General features: G+C 38.2%; 1 protein-coding gene across 1 annotated transcript in view; it reads right to left on the reverse strand.

Annotated features, from left to right (window-relative positions):
* Positions 1 to 16,882, reverse strand: part of ADGRG2 (adhesion G protein-coupled receptor G2) — a 44,493-nt gene extending 27,611 nt beyond the window's left edge. The window contains exons 1-2 of the mRNA XM_066571645.1: positions 16,765 to 16,882; positions 9,532 to 10,146 (exon numbers count right to left, since the gene is read on the reverse strand). Of these exons, the coding sequence (XP_066427742.1) occupies positions 9,532 to 10,146; positions 16,765 to 16,882 (733 nt within the window). The remainder of the gene's footprint in view (positions 1 to 9,531; positions 10,147 to 16,764) is intronic.
* Positions 16,883 to 19,398: the final 2,516 nt, after the last annotated feature.

Genomic DNA, 19,398 nt, shown 5'->3' on the forward strand with positions numbered 1-19,398 from the left:
AAGGAAAAACAAATGGATGCTGCAGCTGAATCAGAGATACACCCCTAACCATAACAGTCAAGGGGGGAGCTATGGAAGTGGAGGTTGACCCAGTTAGGGAAGGAGGAAGAAGATCCTCTGGAGGTGATGTAGGAAGTCAACTCAGAAGAGGCAGCCTGTTCTGCAGTAGGACAGCCATAAGAACAGGAGAAGGAAATGACAGAAATCATAAATGAGACAGAAATTACCCAGTCTCTATTCCTGAGCAAGGTGTGAGATGCACAAAGCAGACAGCTGCCAGCCAGGTAAGCAGATTGGTGCCTGGCTACCCCAATGCTGGGATACTGGGACCAATGATCTGAAGTCAGAGACAACATGAGAGCTTGAAAGGACAAAAAAAGTCAGTTCATTTTTGTTGAATGTTATACAGTGCATGAAGCTAAAAGCAGCAGCTCTAAAACATGGCAGGATGAATAGATGGAAATTGAATTAATTGCACTACAATTTTTTAGGAGTTTTCCATGAAACTTAGTTTTAGTTAATTTACATCCTGGGTAGAAATTTTCTTATGCAGAAGAAAGAAACAGAGAACCAAAATTCTTAGTAAAATAATACATACCAAAGAAACAGAGAACCAAAATTCTTAGTAAAATAATACATTAAATTAAAGCGTAAGTAAAAATTCACACCTTTATACATATCAGCCTACTGAATTTAAACGCCTTCAGTAAAGATAAAACAAAGTTACATCAAACATCTCTTTTGAGACAAATAGGATTCTGCCTACAGAGAAGTAAAATTGCTATTTTTCACAACTAGAACTGTGAGAACTTGATAGCTCATGAAAATCTGGATATAACCCTAATTTTTACAGTAATTTTTCAAGAAAATTAGGACTTCTCACTATATAGTAAGTCCAGATAAAATACATATTCACATATTCCTGCAAGGTAAGTGTTCTAGAGCTCTTATGTACAAGTGCTGTTACTTTAACATTGTAAAGTGATTACAATTTACAGATTCTATAAAATTATTTTCTTAGCACCTACTGTAGGCTTGGGGAAGACCCTTAAACAACACCATGACAATACCAAGTTTAATATGCAGAATGGAAGCAGTAGTCAGATAAAACTATTCTGTATTGTTCAAAGAGTAAATAACTTTTTCAGGTAGAATGGGGTGAATAAAGATAATTGACTGAACTTCTGGTTAGAGAAGGAAGCATCCTTCCACAGGTGGGCTATCTGATTTTCCTACCACAAAAAGTAAATTCTATCTCTAAAAGTTAGTAAATTCTATCTCCAAAAGTACCTGTTATGAGTCCCATCTTAATCACTGCAAAAGCCCTTATCTCCAAAAAAGCTCTGGAGGAAATTAAATTCTCAAAAGGGACGAACCTGAATACGCAGCCTCAGAGCAAACACCACCACACTGCTTCTTCCACCCACTTAAAAAATAAAATCTGTACAGGGAATCTAACTTTAAGATCTTTCTCACAAACTCTTGTGGAGTCAGTGGAGACAGTCTTGCTGTATACAAGGTGCCTTTTGCATCTTCCATTACCCTTCAACCACCTTGTGAATTTTTGAGAATATAAGTAGTACCCTGAGGTAGGTACAAAAAATGTTCATTAACATATTTGATTTTGTAAGTTAGTAAAAAGATAGTGAACTGTAAAAATGCCAAATGCTTTTAATAGCACATCTAGCAGCACAGGGAGTAAAACAAGCAAAACACAAGCCATGAACATGGAGCTGACAAATGCAGCAACTGATGATGGCATGCATCATCTGAGAGGCACTTTTTTTATGGACACCAGTCTAACCATGCCTTCTCTTACAGCACAACAGTCATATGCCTACAGTTGCCAGAAATTATCCATGAGTATGAGCCTTGTCAAGGCTTGAGTATGGACTTATCAAGGTCCAGCTTTAAGTTCATTAACCAAGTCTTTAATCAGAATCACCTTAGCATACAGAAAGGAGGAAGGAGGAAAGACTCATATATAATTTATTTATTAACCCTCCTCCTTTGTTAAGAACAAGAAAAAAAAAAGTGAATAGATTTATTTGGAGAAAGATTAGAGTTCAATCAAAATATCCCTAAAGTTGGCATGTAAAAATGAAAGTAAAGTAACTCAAGATGTGTTAGTTACAAGCTAACAGAAAATTTATTGCCCTTAGGTTGTTTACTATTGATAAGAGCATGAAAATCCTTACATATATGAAACTTCCATTAATTTGCTCTATGGATTTTATTTGCAACACTGTTAGTTTGGGATCACCAAATCAATATAATTATCATATCCTGTTCCAAAACAAAGGATTACACATTGTAATAATACTTTGCTCTCTTTTCCCTAATAGAAAACACTCTTAAAGATTCAAACAGTAATTAAATAGACAGTGTTACTTCTTGCTTTTGTTGCAAGGTAGATAGAATAGGCCCCCACAAGAAATGTTTGGTTTCTTTTTGAGGGAAAAGGCAACTTGATTAAATGAGATAAGCACCGATTCTGTTACTAACATGCATCATTAGAAACAAAAGCAGCAAGTCCTTTACTGTCTCCATATCACTTTGTATTGTTCCGACACAAACAGCAAACTAAACCACGACCTGGGAATCCCATCTGTGTTCCACAGGTATGAAACTGGTTTAGCAGCTCTCACCACAGCTGCAAAAATTGTGGCAACCTTCATTTCCCACTGACTTCATCTGACAATGGGAAGCAGTGTAACTTCAGCAGCTCCAGACCGGCAGGAGACTAAACCTACTAACAGTACTTAAGGTTAGGTGTGCAAGCTGATGTAGCTCTGAGAGAGACCAGTACCTGACCCTGTCTGAAAAAATAGCCTTATGCTTACAGCATTCCTTAGCATGGCAGCTTTTAATTCTCAGGCTACTGGATCTTTTAGGATGGAATGGTCTCCACACGTCCTTCTGAAGCTGTTTCACCAAGCAAAGCAGAATTGAAAAATGAATTCAGTGAAAGGGAAAAAGAGGCAGAAGGAGGCTTTGTAACACAGTGATCAAGATGGGACAGATGGTTCTGGTGCCTACAGCAAAAGCACTTTCACTCAAAGTATATAATTTGTTCAGTAGCTCAGGCACAGGACACAGCCCTTAAAGCATGAAAGTGTACAGTGTCCTATATCCAAGTGTGATCATTAAAAAAGGTCCTTTTCTTCAATCTACGGTTAATCTAACTTATGAGCAGCATACCCTTTCTTAAATTTTTTGGAAATGCAACACCATTTCTGATCCACCTGTCTTTGGGCAACCCAGTCTGTGAGAAGCAGTTCAGTTTTTCCAGCGTGGAGAAGTGAGAAGCAGCTGGAACCTGGCTGCTGATAACAATTTGGTGCAAGAACGACAGTACTGGCAGCAGTTTCCTGTCCGCCTGTCTCAGGGGAACAGTGCTGCTGCTGACTAACGCTGTTTTACCTAACACTTCATGATCTCCTTTAAACCTTTGCAGAAAGCATCCTTTGAGCAAGCCTGAGACTGGGCAAGCAACTATTGGACTTTATTTGGAGGAGAAAGGGTCTGAAATTTAGTGAACTCGAGTCTCCCCATGGACACTCCTCCTGCCCAGCCTGTGCCACAGGTGAGGAGGGGCAGAGTGAAAGGCTGTGCCAGCTGGCCTCTGTCTCAGGAAACATGGGAGAGAATGCACGGGCAGCTGCTTCCCAGTCAGCTCCAGACACTGAACAGGCACTGAATGCTGAGGAGCAGCAACAGCCCTGCCAATCTGTAGAAGCACAACAGCATTCCTGGCAGAGAAGCATACATTCCTGGACTTATATGTGTAGGGCCTAGAGGAGAGATTTATGGAAAGAAGTGACTAAAATTTTACTTATATTAATTGAAAAGCATGCCAAAAATGAAAACAGTTTGTATTAGTACCCAGGCTCTTTGTTCAAAGTACAGGTAGCCTTGACTATGTTCACCTCTCACAAACAGATAACAGCAAATGGAAGAATCCCAAGGGACACCTTGGTGGCTATGTAATTTGGTCTCCTGAAGCCACAGTACTTGGCTGTCACCACAGAATGACATGAGACAACCATGACTGTATATTGCTGCTAAGATCAGTTTTGACTTACATATAAAAATAAAAATACAAGGAAATTTATAAATATCAGATATTCTAAATAAGAAATTACAGCACACTTACAGTGCTGAAAGCTTTTTTACCAAAAATTCAACTGAGTCAGTCAGCGGAATTGATTTGCATGAAGAATTTCCACCAGAAAGGCCAAAGCCAATCTTTTAATTGCAAATAGATATCTCGCATCACTTTCTGGGTTATGTAGTTACAAGCACTTAAGACTTAAAATGTCAATTTCACATTGCAATTTCTAAGTCTATACAGATCCTCTGCTAGACATTTTTACAGGCACCAGTTAACCTGTTTGTTACAGCAGTTACCAGAACCGTGCAGCAGCCACTGCACTCTGTTTGCAGAGAAATGAAGATGCCCAGCACTAATGCATTTTACAGGACTTGCTCATGAACAAAACTGAGTAGTTCAAACAGCAACATTTCAAAATGGTGCTGTTCTAAAACCCAATTATTTGCAGAAACAGGCACTGAAAATATGACATTCAATTCTCCTATTCAAATTCAATCCGTATTTTCCACGAAGAGATTGGGTCCCTTTAACATTTGACAAGTCTTTCGGCTGAATAAATGTTTGCCAAATGAACCATTCTGTCACAGAAGGCATTAATAACAATAACACATAAAAATCCTCCACAAGTTTACAGTTGTTAGTCAGCTGCACACTGGAAACATTAGCCTATCTTGACTTTCTATTTAAGGTAGATTTTGAGGCACATTAGATATAAGTTCATAGGATAAAACTTAAGTGCAATCTTAGTTTTATGTTTTGGTGTCCCTCATGACACCTTGTATCTGCTCTGACCCCCTGAGGGGGCACCATGGAAGAAAGGATGAATTATCACTGGCCACTAGACAGAAACAAATGCCAGAACTTGTTCACATCAGGCTCAGTCACTTGGGCCAGTTCATTTTAGTATCCTTAACAGAAAATTTAGGCTCAGTATTTTTAACTCAGCTTTGATGTTTTACTGCTGGTAAGAAATTAGGTTATAAATAAAGCTTTTATCTGTTTGTGGAAACCTGTACATTAGATACTGAGGTGAATCAAATTACCACTTCTCTGGAAGGCTGATTTCCAAAAAGCCACTTTGTTTGGTATCACAGGAGAGGGAGGGAATGAGAGCAAAGGAAGGGAAGGTCAAACATGCATTCTGTTAATAGGTACAAAGAAAAGTGGCACATGACTCATCAAAAAGGCACTCCAGAGTTAGGTATTTTTTCCTATCACATTTCCTTAAAGAGCTTCTAGGTTTCCTTCAAGGTTTCTTTAGTATTCTGTCCTTACAGTTCTAGGGGGGAAAAAGTGGCATTGGGGCAAATGATTTGCTTTTTCATCTTCTGCTTTCATGATCCACTCAGTAAACATGATAATACAGTCCAAGGTTTGGTACCCAACAGACTGGGATGCAGACTGGATGAGTGGATGGGGAACAGCTGTATTTCCACTTCTTCCCTAAGGGTCTAGTCTGGACACTCCACCCTCCCTTCCAGGAAAGGTGATCCTGTCATCAGATGGGCACACAGCTGGGAAATCTTTAAATGGGATTACAAAAGCCTAATACCTACCTCCCACTGTCCACATCTGCAAACTAGAATAAAAGCCCAAAATGAAGTTTTTCTCTTCCTTGAGAATGCAGAAGCAAAATAGTCACAGTGGGCAGGGCACTGGTCACTTCCCATTTCTCCCATCAGCATTAAATTGCTCTTAACCCAGAAGTGTGGAAACCCCCTCCAGCAACACCAGTAGCAGGCTCAGCAATATTGAAAGTCAAAAGAGTATGTGAAAAAGAGAAGGCAACATCTTAATCTTGAAGTTTGGACAGTTTAGAGAAATCAAAAATGCCACAATATACCCACTGAATTTTAATTAGGATAAAAAGCAACCAAAAGCAACAGGCTAAAAGTTACAGCACCAATATCACAAATGAGACAGCAGTGATACTATGTACAGTTATGTCCCAGATCATCTATTTTATTTATTCATTGAAATTTGTTAAAGATAGCCCATCATACCTGTGCTGCTTGCATTAACACACAGTGTAACAGTTTGGATATTTGTATTTGGATTAAGAAAGTTACTGTTTAATGCATAACTGAAATGATTAATGTTTAAACAGTGCATTTCACTGTGAAGTTATTATTAAAGGCAACTTAAAAATATCATATGTAAAAATGACAACAGAAGAGCTGGTACTTACAGATGATTGGAGTTTATTTTCAAGGATTTAGCACTTCAAACTCATTTATTTTCTTGTGTGTTTGTGTTTTGTTCTCTTAAATTACCCCAAACTTTAGATTACTTAGTAGATTTTTTTCTTGGATTACACAGAGTGATATCATTCATATTGTCCACATTAAAGTATGTAGCTACAGAGGAATCATTCATCAAGGAACAATATAAAATTTTCCAAGGTTAGAATATGGAATAGTAAGCACATCTTTCTTCACTTAGGCATTTTTAAATACCAGGAGGTGATCTGTAAAGTGAGAGACATTCAAACTGCACTCTTCTCTCTATATCACAGCTGTTATGCTACTTCTCACTCTTAGCAAGAGGGGAATTATCAAAGGAACATGAAGAATGTACGTGGAAGGCCAGTGACGCACCAAGTGCATGACCTCCTTCCCTCTCTGGCCCCGCCTGCAGCACTTACACCTGCTCAGCGTACAGAGGCCACACCGAGCAGGACAACCAGAAGACTCTGTCACTGGAAGGAGCCAGAATCTCATCTTGAACTCAGATATAAAAGTTCACTATTGAGAACCATTAGTCCAAAAAATGTGATCAGGCTCTTCACAAAGTGGGAAGCAGTCAGATATGTCCTTTCTTGCAAATCTTCAGATGCATAAAATATGTAGCTACTGCAAAGGTAATCAGAGCCACTTCTAGGCAGTCACCTACTCAGTTAAAGTTAAGCATACTTTTAACTGCTAAGCATATGTGTGAATCTTACCACAATCAGGATTTTGATCCTTATTAGACCTCAAATGGTTGAAAAAAATTAATACATTTTTGGTAATTTGAAAAATTTCACACAAATAAATCATAAAACCTAAAGTAAAAGAATCAGAAGAGTCAACAAAAACAAAGGCAGGAAAATTGATGCTAAGTAAATCTAGACTTATTAATGGAATGGGTCACTGCTGATGAGACACCAATTAGACAATGGCTAACACTGCACAAAGGCTTTGAGTGGTTAAGCAAAGAAGAAATCACGGAAATCACGGTAGCCTTTGACAGAACATTTTACAAATAATTGTTTTATGTAGGCACAAAATGCCAACCAGGTCACAAAAAGAATTTGTGAAACTTGTCCTGCGGCACAATTATGACTGTAACGCACCACTTCCTTTTGACCTTTTGAGCCTACAGAGGACTTTCCTAAACTTCAGCCCTTTGCCACTTACGTTCATTGCAGATGTAAAATTAGATCCTTCTGCAGACTTACTACTCAAAGTCCTTCTGCTTTAACACAAAACAGAGAAGTTTCTCAAATCAAGTAATTTTTACACAGGTGTTTGGAGGAACTTACTGAAAGAAATAAGATTGTAAGAGTAGTAGCAGCATCAATTAAAATCATCTGACACGGACTATTAGATATTTCTACCATAAAAGCTTTGTTATCTATTGACTGGTATTTGCTGAATATATGTTTTTCATAGGATGACTTGGGGGTGTAATCAGCTAAAATGCATCTATTATTGAAGGGAGGCAAATAAACTGTAAAAAAATTCCAGCAAGATTCTCTTTGAAAAGCTATTAATGTCCAAGTTATCCAGAGGAGAAAACTTACATCTGGCAGTAGAGATGATCTCTATGCTGAAACAAACTCCTGTAAGCATAGTTATTGAATCTGGCTAAGCAACAAAGCTTTGGACACCATGCATCTTACATAATCAGTAGAAGAGTTCTTGCAGGTAGACAAAGGATTCCACAAACCACTAAATCATGAGTTCTAAAATCATTTATCAGTTAGGGATGGAGATAGGCAATGCCTGATCAAGCTGTCCTTGATGGTCAAGGATGCTCAATATTCAGGACAGAAATTGCTGGAACAGAAAACAAGGAGTTTGTCCCTTCTGTGCATCAGTAAAAGACAATCAGATGCTCCACTCTGACCGAGATTTTCCCCACTGTCCAGACAGACATACCTCTCTCAGACTTCCTTTGTATGTCTGGTAGAATGTTCCTCCTTTCAGCCTTAGGACTGTGTTCCTTCAAGCACAGCCATCAGACATAAGTAAAAGAAAGAAATCCTTTCTTCAGCTCCTTTCCCAAGTCACGCAACCCAACAAAGAAGATGTGCTCCCAACTACAGCATCAAGGCTAGCAAAGGCATTTCATTCATTACAAACCACTGCTAGCAGCATTCTCCATGAGTCCTGGTCTGTTGGACAGATTTGCTTCTCTCCCAGAAAAAGAAATCTGGTCACCTTATTTTACTGTCCTTACTAAGACACTTTGAATCAGGCAGTGGTTATAAATTACATAGATAAAATATATTTTTTTGAATCTGCATGAAATAAATAGGTACATTTTTTAAGGATAAAGATGATGAAGATTAAGACTGTTGCCATATTAAACTGAATCACTGATGCTATATAAAAATTCTAGGAAACAATAATTGAGTTAGTCACATTAAAATCTCTTAGGGGGGGATAATATAATTTCCTATGATTTATAAATTGTATTCCATCAAAGCTTGATTCAAGTTTGTGGTTTTTACCAACAGATATGATAGCAAAAGCTAAAAATAGGATTATTCTCTTGCTTGAACTCAGTTTCTCTGAAAATAAAATCTTGGATTGGTTTGATTCAAAGGATTTTACAGTTCTTTTTCAGGGAAGAAGGAAAATTTGAGAAATGTGTGAGAACCATTTGGTCATTTTAATAAAGGAGACATTACTGATACTGATAAAGAAATTGGATCCTCCTATAATTTTTTTTTGCAGATATAGACCCTACCAGCTGAAGATGGTGTAATGTGCCAGTTGAAGCACTGAAATGTTGCCTTCATTGAAGTTTTGTCCCAGCAAATGAGTAGAATGAGAACCAGCAATGCTTTCCTCTGTATTTATTCCCTGAACAGAAAATGTGTAAATTAATTATTTTAAGATGAAATCGATACATGCCCCAGTGCTCCAAGGAGTTTTAGCTGCATGCATCATGCTCTCATATTACACAAATGGTTGATAGACAGAAAAGTTGAAGCAAGTTGAAAGTCTTTAAAGGACTGATGACTTTTTCCTTCGGATAAAAACTAGCGAAAGCAGCACGTCCTCATATGACCTCATCAAGAATTTGATTTTGATTTTAGAAATTATTAATAGACTGAGACTTTGTAAAATCTGGAAGAGAAATGCTAGACACACTTAGATCAACTTTTGACTGAATTACTATTTCAAAAGCAGTGCAGGGGTACTTACCACATTGCAAAGTGTTATCCTCTACTGTCGTGTTATAGATCCAATCCTCCTTTCTCCAGCGTATAACACCACTATCCTGGCAGTCCTTAGATTGTGTTATATTTGCCTTGTCCCACATTCTGAACAGGTACAGCTCCCCAGTCATACCCTGGCGAGGTGCTGCACCTGTACCTTGCAGCTTTGAACAGCCAAGTAAGAACTCGCCTTTTGCAGGCAAAGAATCTTTCCCATTTAGTTTCTTGTGTAATTTTTCTGATCCATTTATGAATACCTTCAACTCCTCGTTGTCACTTTTCCACTGGATACATATTTGGTTCCACGTGTTTTTACGAAGTCTTATTGATGTGCTTATTTGTTTTCTGAACAACCATATCTTCAATTTCCCATGATCTCCTGTAAGTCCAAGATCAAACTTATTTGCAGAGAGATTGGTGTGAAGAGTTTTTTCAGCGTATACATATGCTGTCCATGGATTGTTTGAGGAATACAGCTTGAGGTGCACACAGACAAGGAATTCTCTCAAGGAATGCAGAGAAATTCTTGGTGACATACGCCAAGGATCTTCACATGCAGTCTTAAAGACGGCTTTGTATCGCCCTAGGAAATCCTCCTGATCTAAATAAAGAAAAGGCGATTTGTAAAACCTTTAGGTCTTAAAAAAGATCCTTTATATAAAAGTTATTCTTCCATATAGTATTGTTTCTAGGCATTTTCCTAGGAATTTTCAAAACAACACATTAAGAAATGATATTGTAACCCACTCTTTTAGATTTATTTTTGTGGTAGGGAAGTGACAAATTTGGAGGCAGTCAATAAATGCCCATGAAAACTTTGCAGTAAACTTATGCTAAAGAACAAGGATGACCATGTAGAATCACAGAATCATTTAGGCTGGAAAAGACCTCCAAGATTATTAAGTCCAACTGTCAACCCAGCACTGCCAAGTCCACCACTAAACCATGTCCCCAAGTGCCACATATACACACCTTTTAAGCATCTCCAGGCACGGTGACTCAACACTTTCCCTCTGGACCATGGTTCAATGCTTAGCAACCCTTTCCATGAAAAAATGTTTCCTAGTATCCATTCTAAACCTCCCCTGGTGCAACTTGAGGCAATTTCCTCTTGTCCTATTGCTGGTTACTTCAGAGAAGAGACAGACCCCCATTTGGCTATAACCTCCCTTAAGGTAGGGAGCAATAAGAGTCTCCCACGAGCCTTCTTTTCTCCAGGCTAAACAATCCCAGGTCCCTCAGTTGCTCCTCACAGGATTTGTACTCCAGACTCTTCACCAGCTCCATTGCCCTTCTCTGGACATGCTCCAGCACCTCAATGTCTTTCTTGAAATGAGGGGCCCAAAACTGAACAAAGGATTTGGGATGTGGCCTCACCAGTGCTGAATACAGGGGAACAATCACTGCCCTGGTCCTGCTGGCCACACTATTGCTGATCCAGGCCAGGTGCCATTGGCTTTCTTGGCACCTCGGCACACACTGGCTCATGTCCAGCAGCTGTTGATCAACACCTCCAGATCCTTTTCTGTAATGCAGTTTTCCAGCCACTCTTCCCCAAGCCTGTAGTGCTGTATGGGGTTCCTGTGACCCAAACACAGGACCTGGTACTTGGCTGGGTTGAACCTCATACAACTGAGGCTATATTCTGCTTCTCATCCCTGTCTTCCAGCTCAAGGGGCTGGGTACTCTGAGACTAAGGCAAAGAAAGCATGAAGTACACCAGCCTTTTCCTCACCCTTTGTCACCACATTTCCCCTTTACCCCAATAAAGGCTGGAGATTCTCCTTCGCCCTTTTCTTGTTAAAGTATTTATACAAATATTTTTTGGTTTTATGGCAGTAGCCAAATTAAATTTAACTTGTGTTTTGGCCCTTCTGATTTTCTCCCTGCCTAACCTTAAGGCATCCTTGTAGTCCTCCTGAGTTTCCTGCCCCTTCTTCCAAAGGTCATAAACTCTTCTTTCCTGAGTTCCAGCCAAAGTTCTCTGTTCAGCTAGGCTGATCATCTTTCCCACTGGCTCATCTTCTGCTGCTTTGAACTGCTTCTGCCCCTTTGAGAATTCCTTCTTGAAGTAGAAGTCCAGCCTTCCTGGACTCCTTTGCCCTTCAGGGCTGCTTCCCAAAGGACTCCGTCAACCAATCCCCTAAACATGCCAAAGTCTCCCTTCCAGAAGTCCAAGGTGGCAGTTCTGCTGAGTCCCCTCCTTAAGTCTCCAAAAATCAAAAGCTAATAATTTTGTAATTGCTGAGGCCTCCAACCATCACATCATCCATCAACCCTCTTTGTTCATAAACAAAAGGTCCAGTGGGCACCTTCCCTATATAACAAGTAGTTCCAGACAATGCCTCAAACACTGAAACTTGATCATAACTGCTCAATTCTTGTAGGTGCCTCATTTCTTTCATTGTCCCAGTACAGGAAAGGACAGACTTTTGTGGTTGTAGATGTGAACTCTTTGGAGATGAATCTTATTTTGTGGAAAGATGCACACTTAATTGCATAATCATATCATGGCTGCTTGCTTTATGGTGTACACAGCAGCAGCAAAATAAGAAAAAGTTCCTTTGGAACATGAAATGGAACAACAGAAAAATGAAACAGCCTGTTAGACGTTCAGCCAGTGCAAGAGAACACACTACTGACACCATTAGGGAGGTAATTATTTATCAATATATGCAGAGTTTTTATGAACATTCCAGAGGATGTATGGGATTAATCATGGTTGGTCAGGGTTAAAAAGCAGAAAAAGATCGTCCAACATAGGAAAAAACCTTTTCCATTAGCTCCTCTGTAAGAAGAAAAACTTCCAGGCAACTTGGATCAGGGTTTTTTTTCCAGGGCAGGTTATGTTCATAGTCCTAGTTAGCTGTCAAGATCACAGCCAGTTCTTCTGTAATGTGCTCAGGCAACCAGAGTGCCAGTTTTCATCAGACCAGTTCTGACAACTTTTCTGTCTCTTGACCTCCAGGCTCCCAAATTTGTTTTTCAATAGCAACAAGGAAAAACAAGGAGAAAGTTCCTAACTTCCAAGTGCAACTTGATAGGTACAAGCTACCAGAAACATTTGAAACAGAAAATAAATCAATCCAGTTTCATGGAAAGTCATTGATACCTATTCTTGTTGAATCCTATAGATCTGAGAGTCTCTCTGTGATGCTAACTAGCAGAAGCTTGCAGGCATTTTTCACAACCTGGAATCATTCCTGAAGTTCAAAATACATGACAGAAGTGCCATGCAAGGCCATAGACCAAACAAAAACTCTCTGGGCACAGGCTAAAATTCGGTGAAAATCGTAACTAGCAGATGGTGGATTCTGAATGGTGAGTTAATACTTAGACTGGTTCTAAATGGCAAAGGAGAAGAAAGGCATACTTGACCCAACAGCAAGCCTCCCCTGCCTAATCCTGCAGCATGAATTCACTCACTCAGTTTGGCAATTTGTCAGAGTCTGAAAGCAAAATCTGCAATACCCAGCTAAGAATACTTCAGAGTATGGAAAACTAATTTTTAAAATTACTTAAAAGCTGGATGAGGAAGACTGGATGGGAGGGGAAAGTGTCACAGAATATGAAATTTTTCAAAATGGGGGCTCAAATATACCTACCTTTTTAAGTAAAATTAAAACAGATGTCCATCTGACAGCATGGACAGGTCATAAGGAAACCAATTTTATAAAGGAAATAGCCAGCTAGTTACATGCCAATACTGGTGACACAGTCTTTCCAAATAAAAAAATTGCTCAAGTCTTTCATTATTAAGTAGAAATTGACTGGCAAGGGAAGTTTCCTGACACAGCTTCAAAACTTGAAGTTACTGTTAACTATCCAAATTGACAGACTGGAATTCCATTCCTGAGCAAAAATACTAATCAAAACTTGAAGTATCATCAGCAGACTTGGATTGGGAAGTGAAGGAATTCTGAGAGAGGCTTGATTTCATGTTAAGCATTAAAGCAGTGTTGATATGCCAATAGTGAATTAAAGGGCTGCTAATTTCTTTTACATTCTTTAGGGGAATTGGGACTTCAAAGTTGTCAAGGGAGCCAGAGAGGACACAAACTTGTAGATGAAAAACAGTTGTAAGACAGCCAAGAGAAATTATGCAAAATGACATCAATCTGCTGATGATTCTTCTGGTCTGCTTTATATAATCCAAAAAGACTGCTGTTGATCAATATGCAAAGCCTGAAGAATGAATTTAAACTAAGAAAAGTGTTTACATATAAAGGTCTACCCTTCTGGAAACTGGAAAGATGGCCCACTTTGCTCTAAACAGTCATTAAAAAAAGTGCCAAAAAGAGATGCCAAAATTAAGAGAATGGAAACCAATACTATCTGAATTGTTGCAAGGCTGGAAATTTTAATATGCTTTATCTACCGAAAGAATGCTGAAAAAGCAGAAAGGAAATTGTAATCATAGTCAGAAAATGCACTCTGTTGTTCCAAGTAAGTGCAGTACAGCATTATGTTAGAAATTAATTATCAGTATATCTTGAATAAGTCTCCTTGCCATGTGGGTGGATGCATTGTAAGCAAGAGATGACGTTACAGTAAAGCCTTTAGAAGATCTGTTAATCATCACTGACTTTCTCGAGCAATGGTGGTTGCGGGCTGTGACCCACGCTTGACCATGGAACCGAGGAGCTGGAACTGCCTGTGCTCTAACAGAGGCATTCCTGGAGTCTCCTTGCATGCAGACAATGCAACAAATTCAGAAAAGTAGCCATGAACACACCTTCACAGCACAGAAAAGGGAGCATAATGAGAAGAATGCTTCAAACAGCTCCAGAGTAAGAAAAATCCAGAGTAAGATAAATATAAATAACAATAATAATTAAAAACAAAACAAAACCCAAACAAACAAAAAAAACACAAACAACAACAACAACAAAAAAAAAAACCAAAACCACAATTTGGAGTGAAGGAAACTCCATTCAGTAGTAATCATGGGCTGACTGTTCAATGTCTTTTGCTGTATTTGGGCACATAAGCCTTTTCAGAAATGAAAATTTTTTATTCTTACTATACTTATCTCTAAGAGATGCAAAACCTGGGGGTTTTGCTCTCACTTAAGCTAAAAACATGTATTTAACAAGCATGTTCTCTTAAGCCCTAAAAGAAATCCTGAAATGTATGCACATGCTTCTAAATGTTTAAAATTAATTTTCTGAGAATGACAATATAAAAGCAAAATGCATCTCTTTCTTTTTTCTAAACATTTTTAGACAGTGATAATTGTTATCGTTACAAGAGATAGCCATTAGGTATTAAGAATTAGGTAGGTATTAAGAATTAGACCTACGGGAGTAGATTCTCTCCATACATGAGCACCAGTGTTATTTTCCTCATATTACTAATAGCCTCTGGATCAGTATACAGCTGAGCATTAATACAGTCAGGTATTCTCTTGAATAAAAATAGTCACAAGTTTATATGTCTGCACAATCTGGCTTTTAACTAGTAACAGTAGTTATTAACTTCCTTGCAAGTGTTTGCCACCTGTGACACATTTGGCTCACTACAGTCCGCTAAAATGACGTCAAAAGACTCTTGTATACTCACGTATTCTATCTGGAGCTCATAACTGTTTTTTATAAAAAGCCTAAAACTCTAAATTTTCTATGTGTGGGTCACTCAATTCTGTTGAATACTTTAAAAATCTGAAGCTAAGTACTGTTTCCCCACAATCAATTTCATCCCTCCTTTTCATTCACAGACCTATTTGTTTAGCTGGGGATAAACAACATCACCTTATCCAGCATCCTGAGCATCAAAGAGAACACAGAAGTTCTTCCCTCTTCATATTTTTTGGAGAACACAAAAATACCTTGATACCTCAGATGAGGAGAGAACTGAGTAGAGATGCTGCTGATACTACTAACTGCTGACAGCCTAAAACCAAAACACCCCAATAAAATAGGGGGGAAACTTAAACACACTCTTGTGTCAGTTTAGCTTTCTTTGATGATTAATGACAGTTTTAAGTGACACAAAGGTGAAAAATGAAATCCCTCTTTGCTCGGTTCCTCAGAACTTTAGATACAGTTAAATTTTCCCTGGAAAAACTCTTCTATGACATCTGTCCATCTGCTGAGCAGCTCTGTCCTTTTGACTATTTAAAGTGCAAGAGGTTAACACCTCTCCATCTTAGCAGCAGGTTTATCACCTGAATCTCAGATTCTGTCTCAATAGAAACATTTTGCAAAAGTCACTGTATCTAGAGAATTAGAGTCAAAATTAGTCTAGTCTGTAACCCATAAAACCTCATTGGTTGTACAATATCATTAAGCAAGCACACTTAAATTAAAAAAAATAAGGCAGTAAATCAGAACTGCAAGTTCTGACTTAGAGTAAAATAACATGCCATGACACAGAAAGAAGGTTCTGAAACTAGCCATTAAGCACACAGCAAAAAACACTCAGATTTTTTTAATACACTAAGCACATTAGTAACAAGTTAAATGCACTGCACATTATTGACATAAGGAAACTGTATGAATGACAAGCACTGTTATCTTTATCAGCTGAGGTCCAGAGCAGTAACAGACTAACCATCAGTTTACAGAAAAAACTGAAATTTTTCAGCCATGAAAAAACACAAATTATTTTACCTCACTTTATTTTACTTAACCTTAGACAAAAGCATCCCTATGTCAGTTTTCCACAAGAACCTTATCAATTTATTTTTCATTTACTGTTACATAAAGAGAATAAACTGCCACATTCAAATACTTTGTTTCTGTTACATGTTTTGGGCCTTACTACCATTTCCTTAGCCATATTCAGAACCACAACCAAGATCAATGCAGATGTTCTACACTCACACACACCCTAAATACTGCAAAGCTCAAAAGATCTTGTGGTGGTTTTGTAAGAGCAGTGTAAAAGATTTAACAACATGTTCTGAAATTAGTAACACTTCCAGCTCAAAAAAACCCCAGTAATAAAATAATTTGTCTTGTTATTACAAATTGTGTTTTGGTTCTCTCCTCATCCACAGCCTAGAAGAAGTACTACCAATGACATTTTATGAAAACATACAAAGCATCCAAAATGCTAAGCACCAAGTGTTTCATTTCTTGTTAGTGACAGTTTTTCCTCTTGTTTTCAAGAGGCAAAAACTTGCCTGGTTGAATATATTCAAAAGTCCTATTCATCAAGTCTAATGGTATTTATTTGGAATACCAACACTAGACCAATCAGGAAAAAATTCTCTTACCTTTGCTTGCTGTAGCCAAGAACAACTGAAGTAAAAGGACTGCTTGAACAATCCTGGATCTCAAGAAAATATCCCGTATTCTGCCAACACAGCAGTGCTGTTTTCCCCAAGCAACCATTCTAGAAGAAACAGATAAATAAATAAACCACAATGACTAGAAAACATGTAGGTGTATGGACATTATGACAAAATATGTTTCCAACATGAGCATAAATCTTCTCAACCCTGTTATACTATTGGGTATATATTGCACAGAATTGCACAGATACTCTGTATATTGCCAAGACACTAAGAGAGAAGGAGATTCCCCTTTGCTGAAAGGAAAAAAAGAAAAAAAAACAAACCCAAAGAAAACCCATCCAAGCTCTAATTCTCCAAAGACTACAAACACATCAGAGCATAGCCATGACTTCTTGCACAAATAAGACTTTCAGCATTTGAAAAACAAATTAACAAACCCCTCCAAAAGATTCGCACACAACATAAAACCCAAACAAAAGCTGACAGAGCAATCATAGAAAGATTGTCCAAAAGCTTTATTAATCTCAGTAAGTATTTAAGACAGCATCTCTTCAGTCCTTTACCCACACATTCTCTCATGTGACACTTTAACAGCCACAAATCACTGTGGGCAGCAAGTTCATGAACAATATAATGAAAACCTGGTTTGTCCACCTTTCTGTTATAAGAGATACACTTCTATGAAATATTTTTAAGATCTTTTTTAAAAAAGGTGCATCGAAATATTTTACATGCTGAAAGAAACACTCAAGTGCTTTTTCCTATACAAAAAAGTTTAGATACATAGAGGCAAGTGATTCTGTACTGATTATTGAAACATGCAAAGCAGTAAACTTTACATATTGAATATCTTTCATGTATCAGCTTTAGGGTGGATCAGAGCATTCTGCCTGACACCAGAAGTTTAACTTGGCCATCACAAATTGGGTGCATGTGCAAGTGCCTTGGTTAGCAACTAACACTGCTCACAAACTGCACTGAACTTCTGCTCAGGCTGTGTCAGGTTGCAGTAGCTTCCCTTCTTTTCAGGTACTTGCTAAATGGTGAACTCTTCCAGGAGTTTTATATTTTTTTTAAGGTTGGGGCTAAAATGTAATGTTTTTGAAAGATTCACACAAATGTAAATATTTATTAATTTACAATGGTTACTATGGGCTGAACTCTGCCGGCGAAGTGCCACAGGAATAAACTAAGAAACAGTGAAGTTGCTAAGTAATTGAAACTTCAAAAATTTATTAAATTTATGTGCAAATAAATTATAAACATATAACAACATAACATAGAAACCTAAAGCAAAGGTTTTTTAAAAATAAAGATCACTGCAACATTGTTGCCAGTGTTTTCAAGAATTGCAACATGCAATACTTCTAATAAAAAAAAAAAAGCTGACAAAATAAATCACATGCTAAAACAATAGTCATACCTAATATACACATTTCTATGCAGGAACAGATCAAAACCAAACAAAAACAAGTAACAAAAGGCCAGAAATGTCAATGATGGGCTAGCTTTCTAAAGATCCCAGGAAACATGTTCAAACCTGTCCTCAGCTTGCTTCTCTGAACGCCTAAAAATCATGTATTAATAAAGTTGTTCCATCAGCAACCTGAGTAGCAGAATTAAATTAATTATCCTAAGAACCTGATAATGAAAATTGTTGTGCTTAAATATATCTGACAATTTCAAGGACTGTGCATTTACAATGTAATTTTCCTAGGGTTAAAAGAGATGCTCATCCAAAAACTGTTTCCTTTCTTTGTTTACTTACATTTTGCAGTCTAGGCTCAAATTAGGTCATTTCTAAGCAAAACCAAGCTGCGTATCTGTTCTTCTATTTTATGGGGAAATCTTTTGTACACTAAACCACCCATCCATAGTGATGTATTTAGACACCAAAATAAACAAAATTTCCAGCATCTCTTTTCTCCACTACCTAGACATCAAGAGTTGAAAAGTGAATGGGACAAAGCCCAAAAATACTCAGTGGCACCCACAGATGTAGCCATTGATGCTGGTAAGTAATGAGGCAAGCTGCTTGCTTTGTGCCACATATGATACCGATTGGGAATACTCCTACATTCCCTGCTTTTGTTTTCTCCTTAAGCCTCAGCCCTGCAAACAGATGCACATGAAATGAGCTGACTAGGACAGAGGTTTACTCCTGAACCACCAAGCATGCCTTCTGTTTTGTTTGGCAGAGCTCATTAGACAATGATGTTAGTGTCCCACCCCCAGAAATAAAAACCGCATTACAAAAGCCTAAATTTGAGTACAGGAGCCAAGAAATTCCTGGTACTGACTCCAGCCCTGCCTGAGCACTCTGTAACCCTGAGGAGTTTGAATGGACCTTCCTCTAACTCTGGCATTTCAGAGGGAGCTTTGTTAATATTTGCCCAGTGTTTAAACAAAAGGCTGTAAAAAATACTTTCTGTACATTTAGGTTTTTGTCTCATCTGGGGTTTTTTGACATTGTACTCACTCCAAGAGATGGGCCTGGCAAAGACAAGTAGGGACAGAATCAGAGCTTCTTGCTGACTGAACACAGTCACATCAAGAACTCCAAAACTATTCAAAGCTATGAAGGAAAATTAATGATCCCAGGCAAAGCAATAA

The sequence above is a fragment of the Molothrus aeneus genome, chromosome 2 (genome assembly GCF_037042795.1).
Source record: "Molothrus aeneus isolate 106 chromosome 2, BPBGC_Maene_1.0, whole genome shotgun sequence".
Classification (NCBI taxonomy): domain Eukaryota; kingdom Metazoa; phylum Chordata; class Aves; order Passeriformes; family Icteridae; genus Molothrus; species Molothrus aeneus.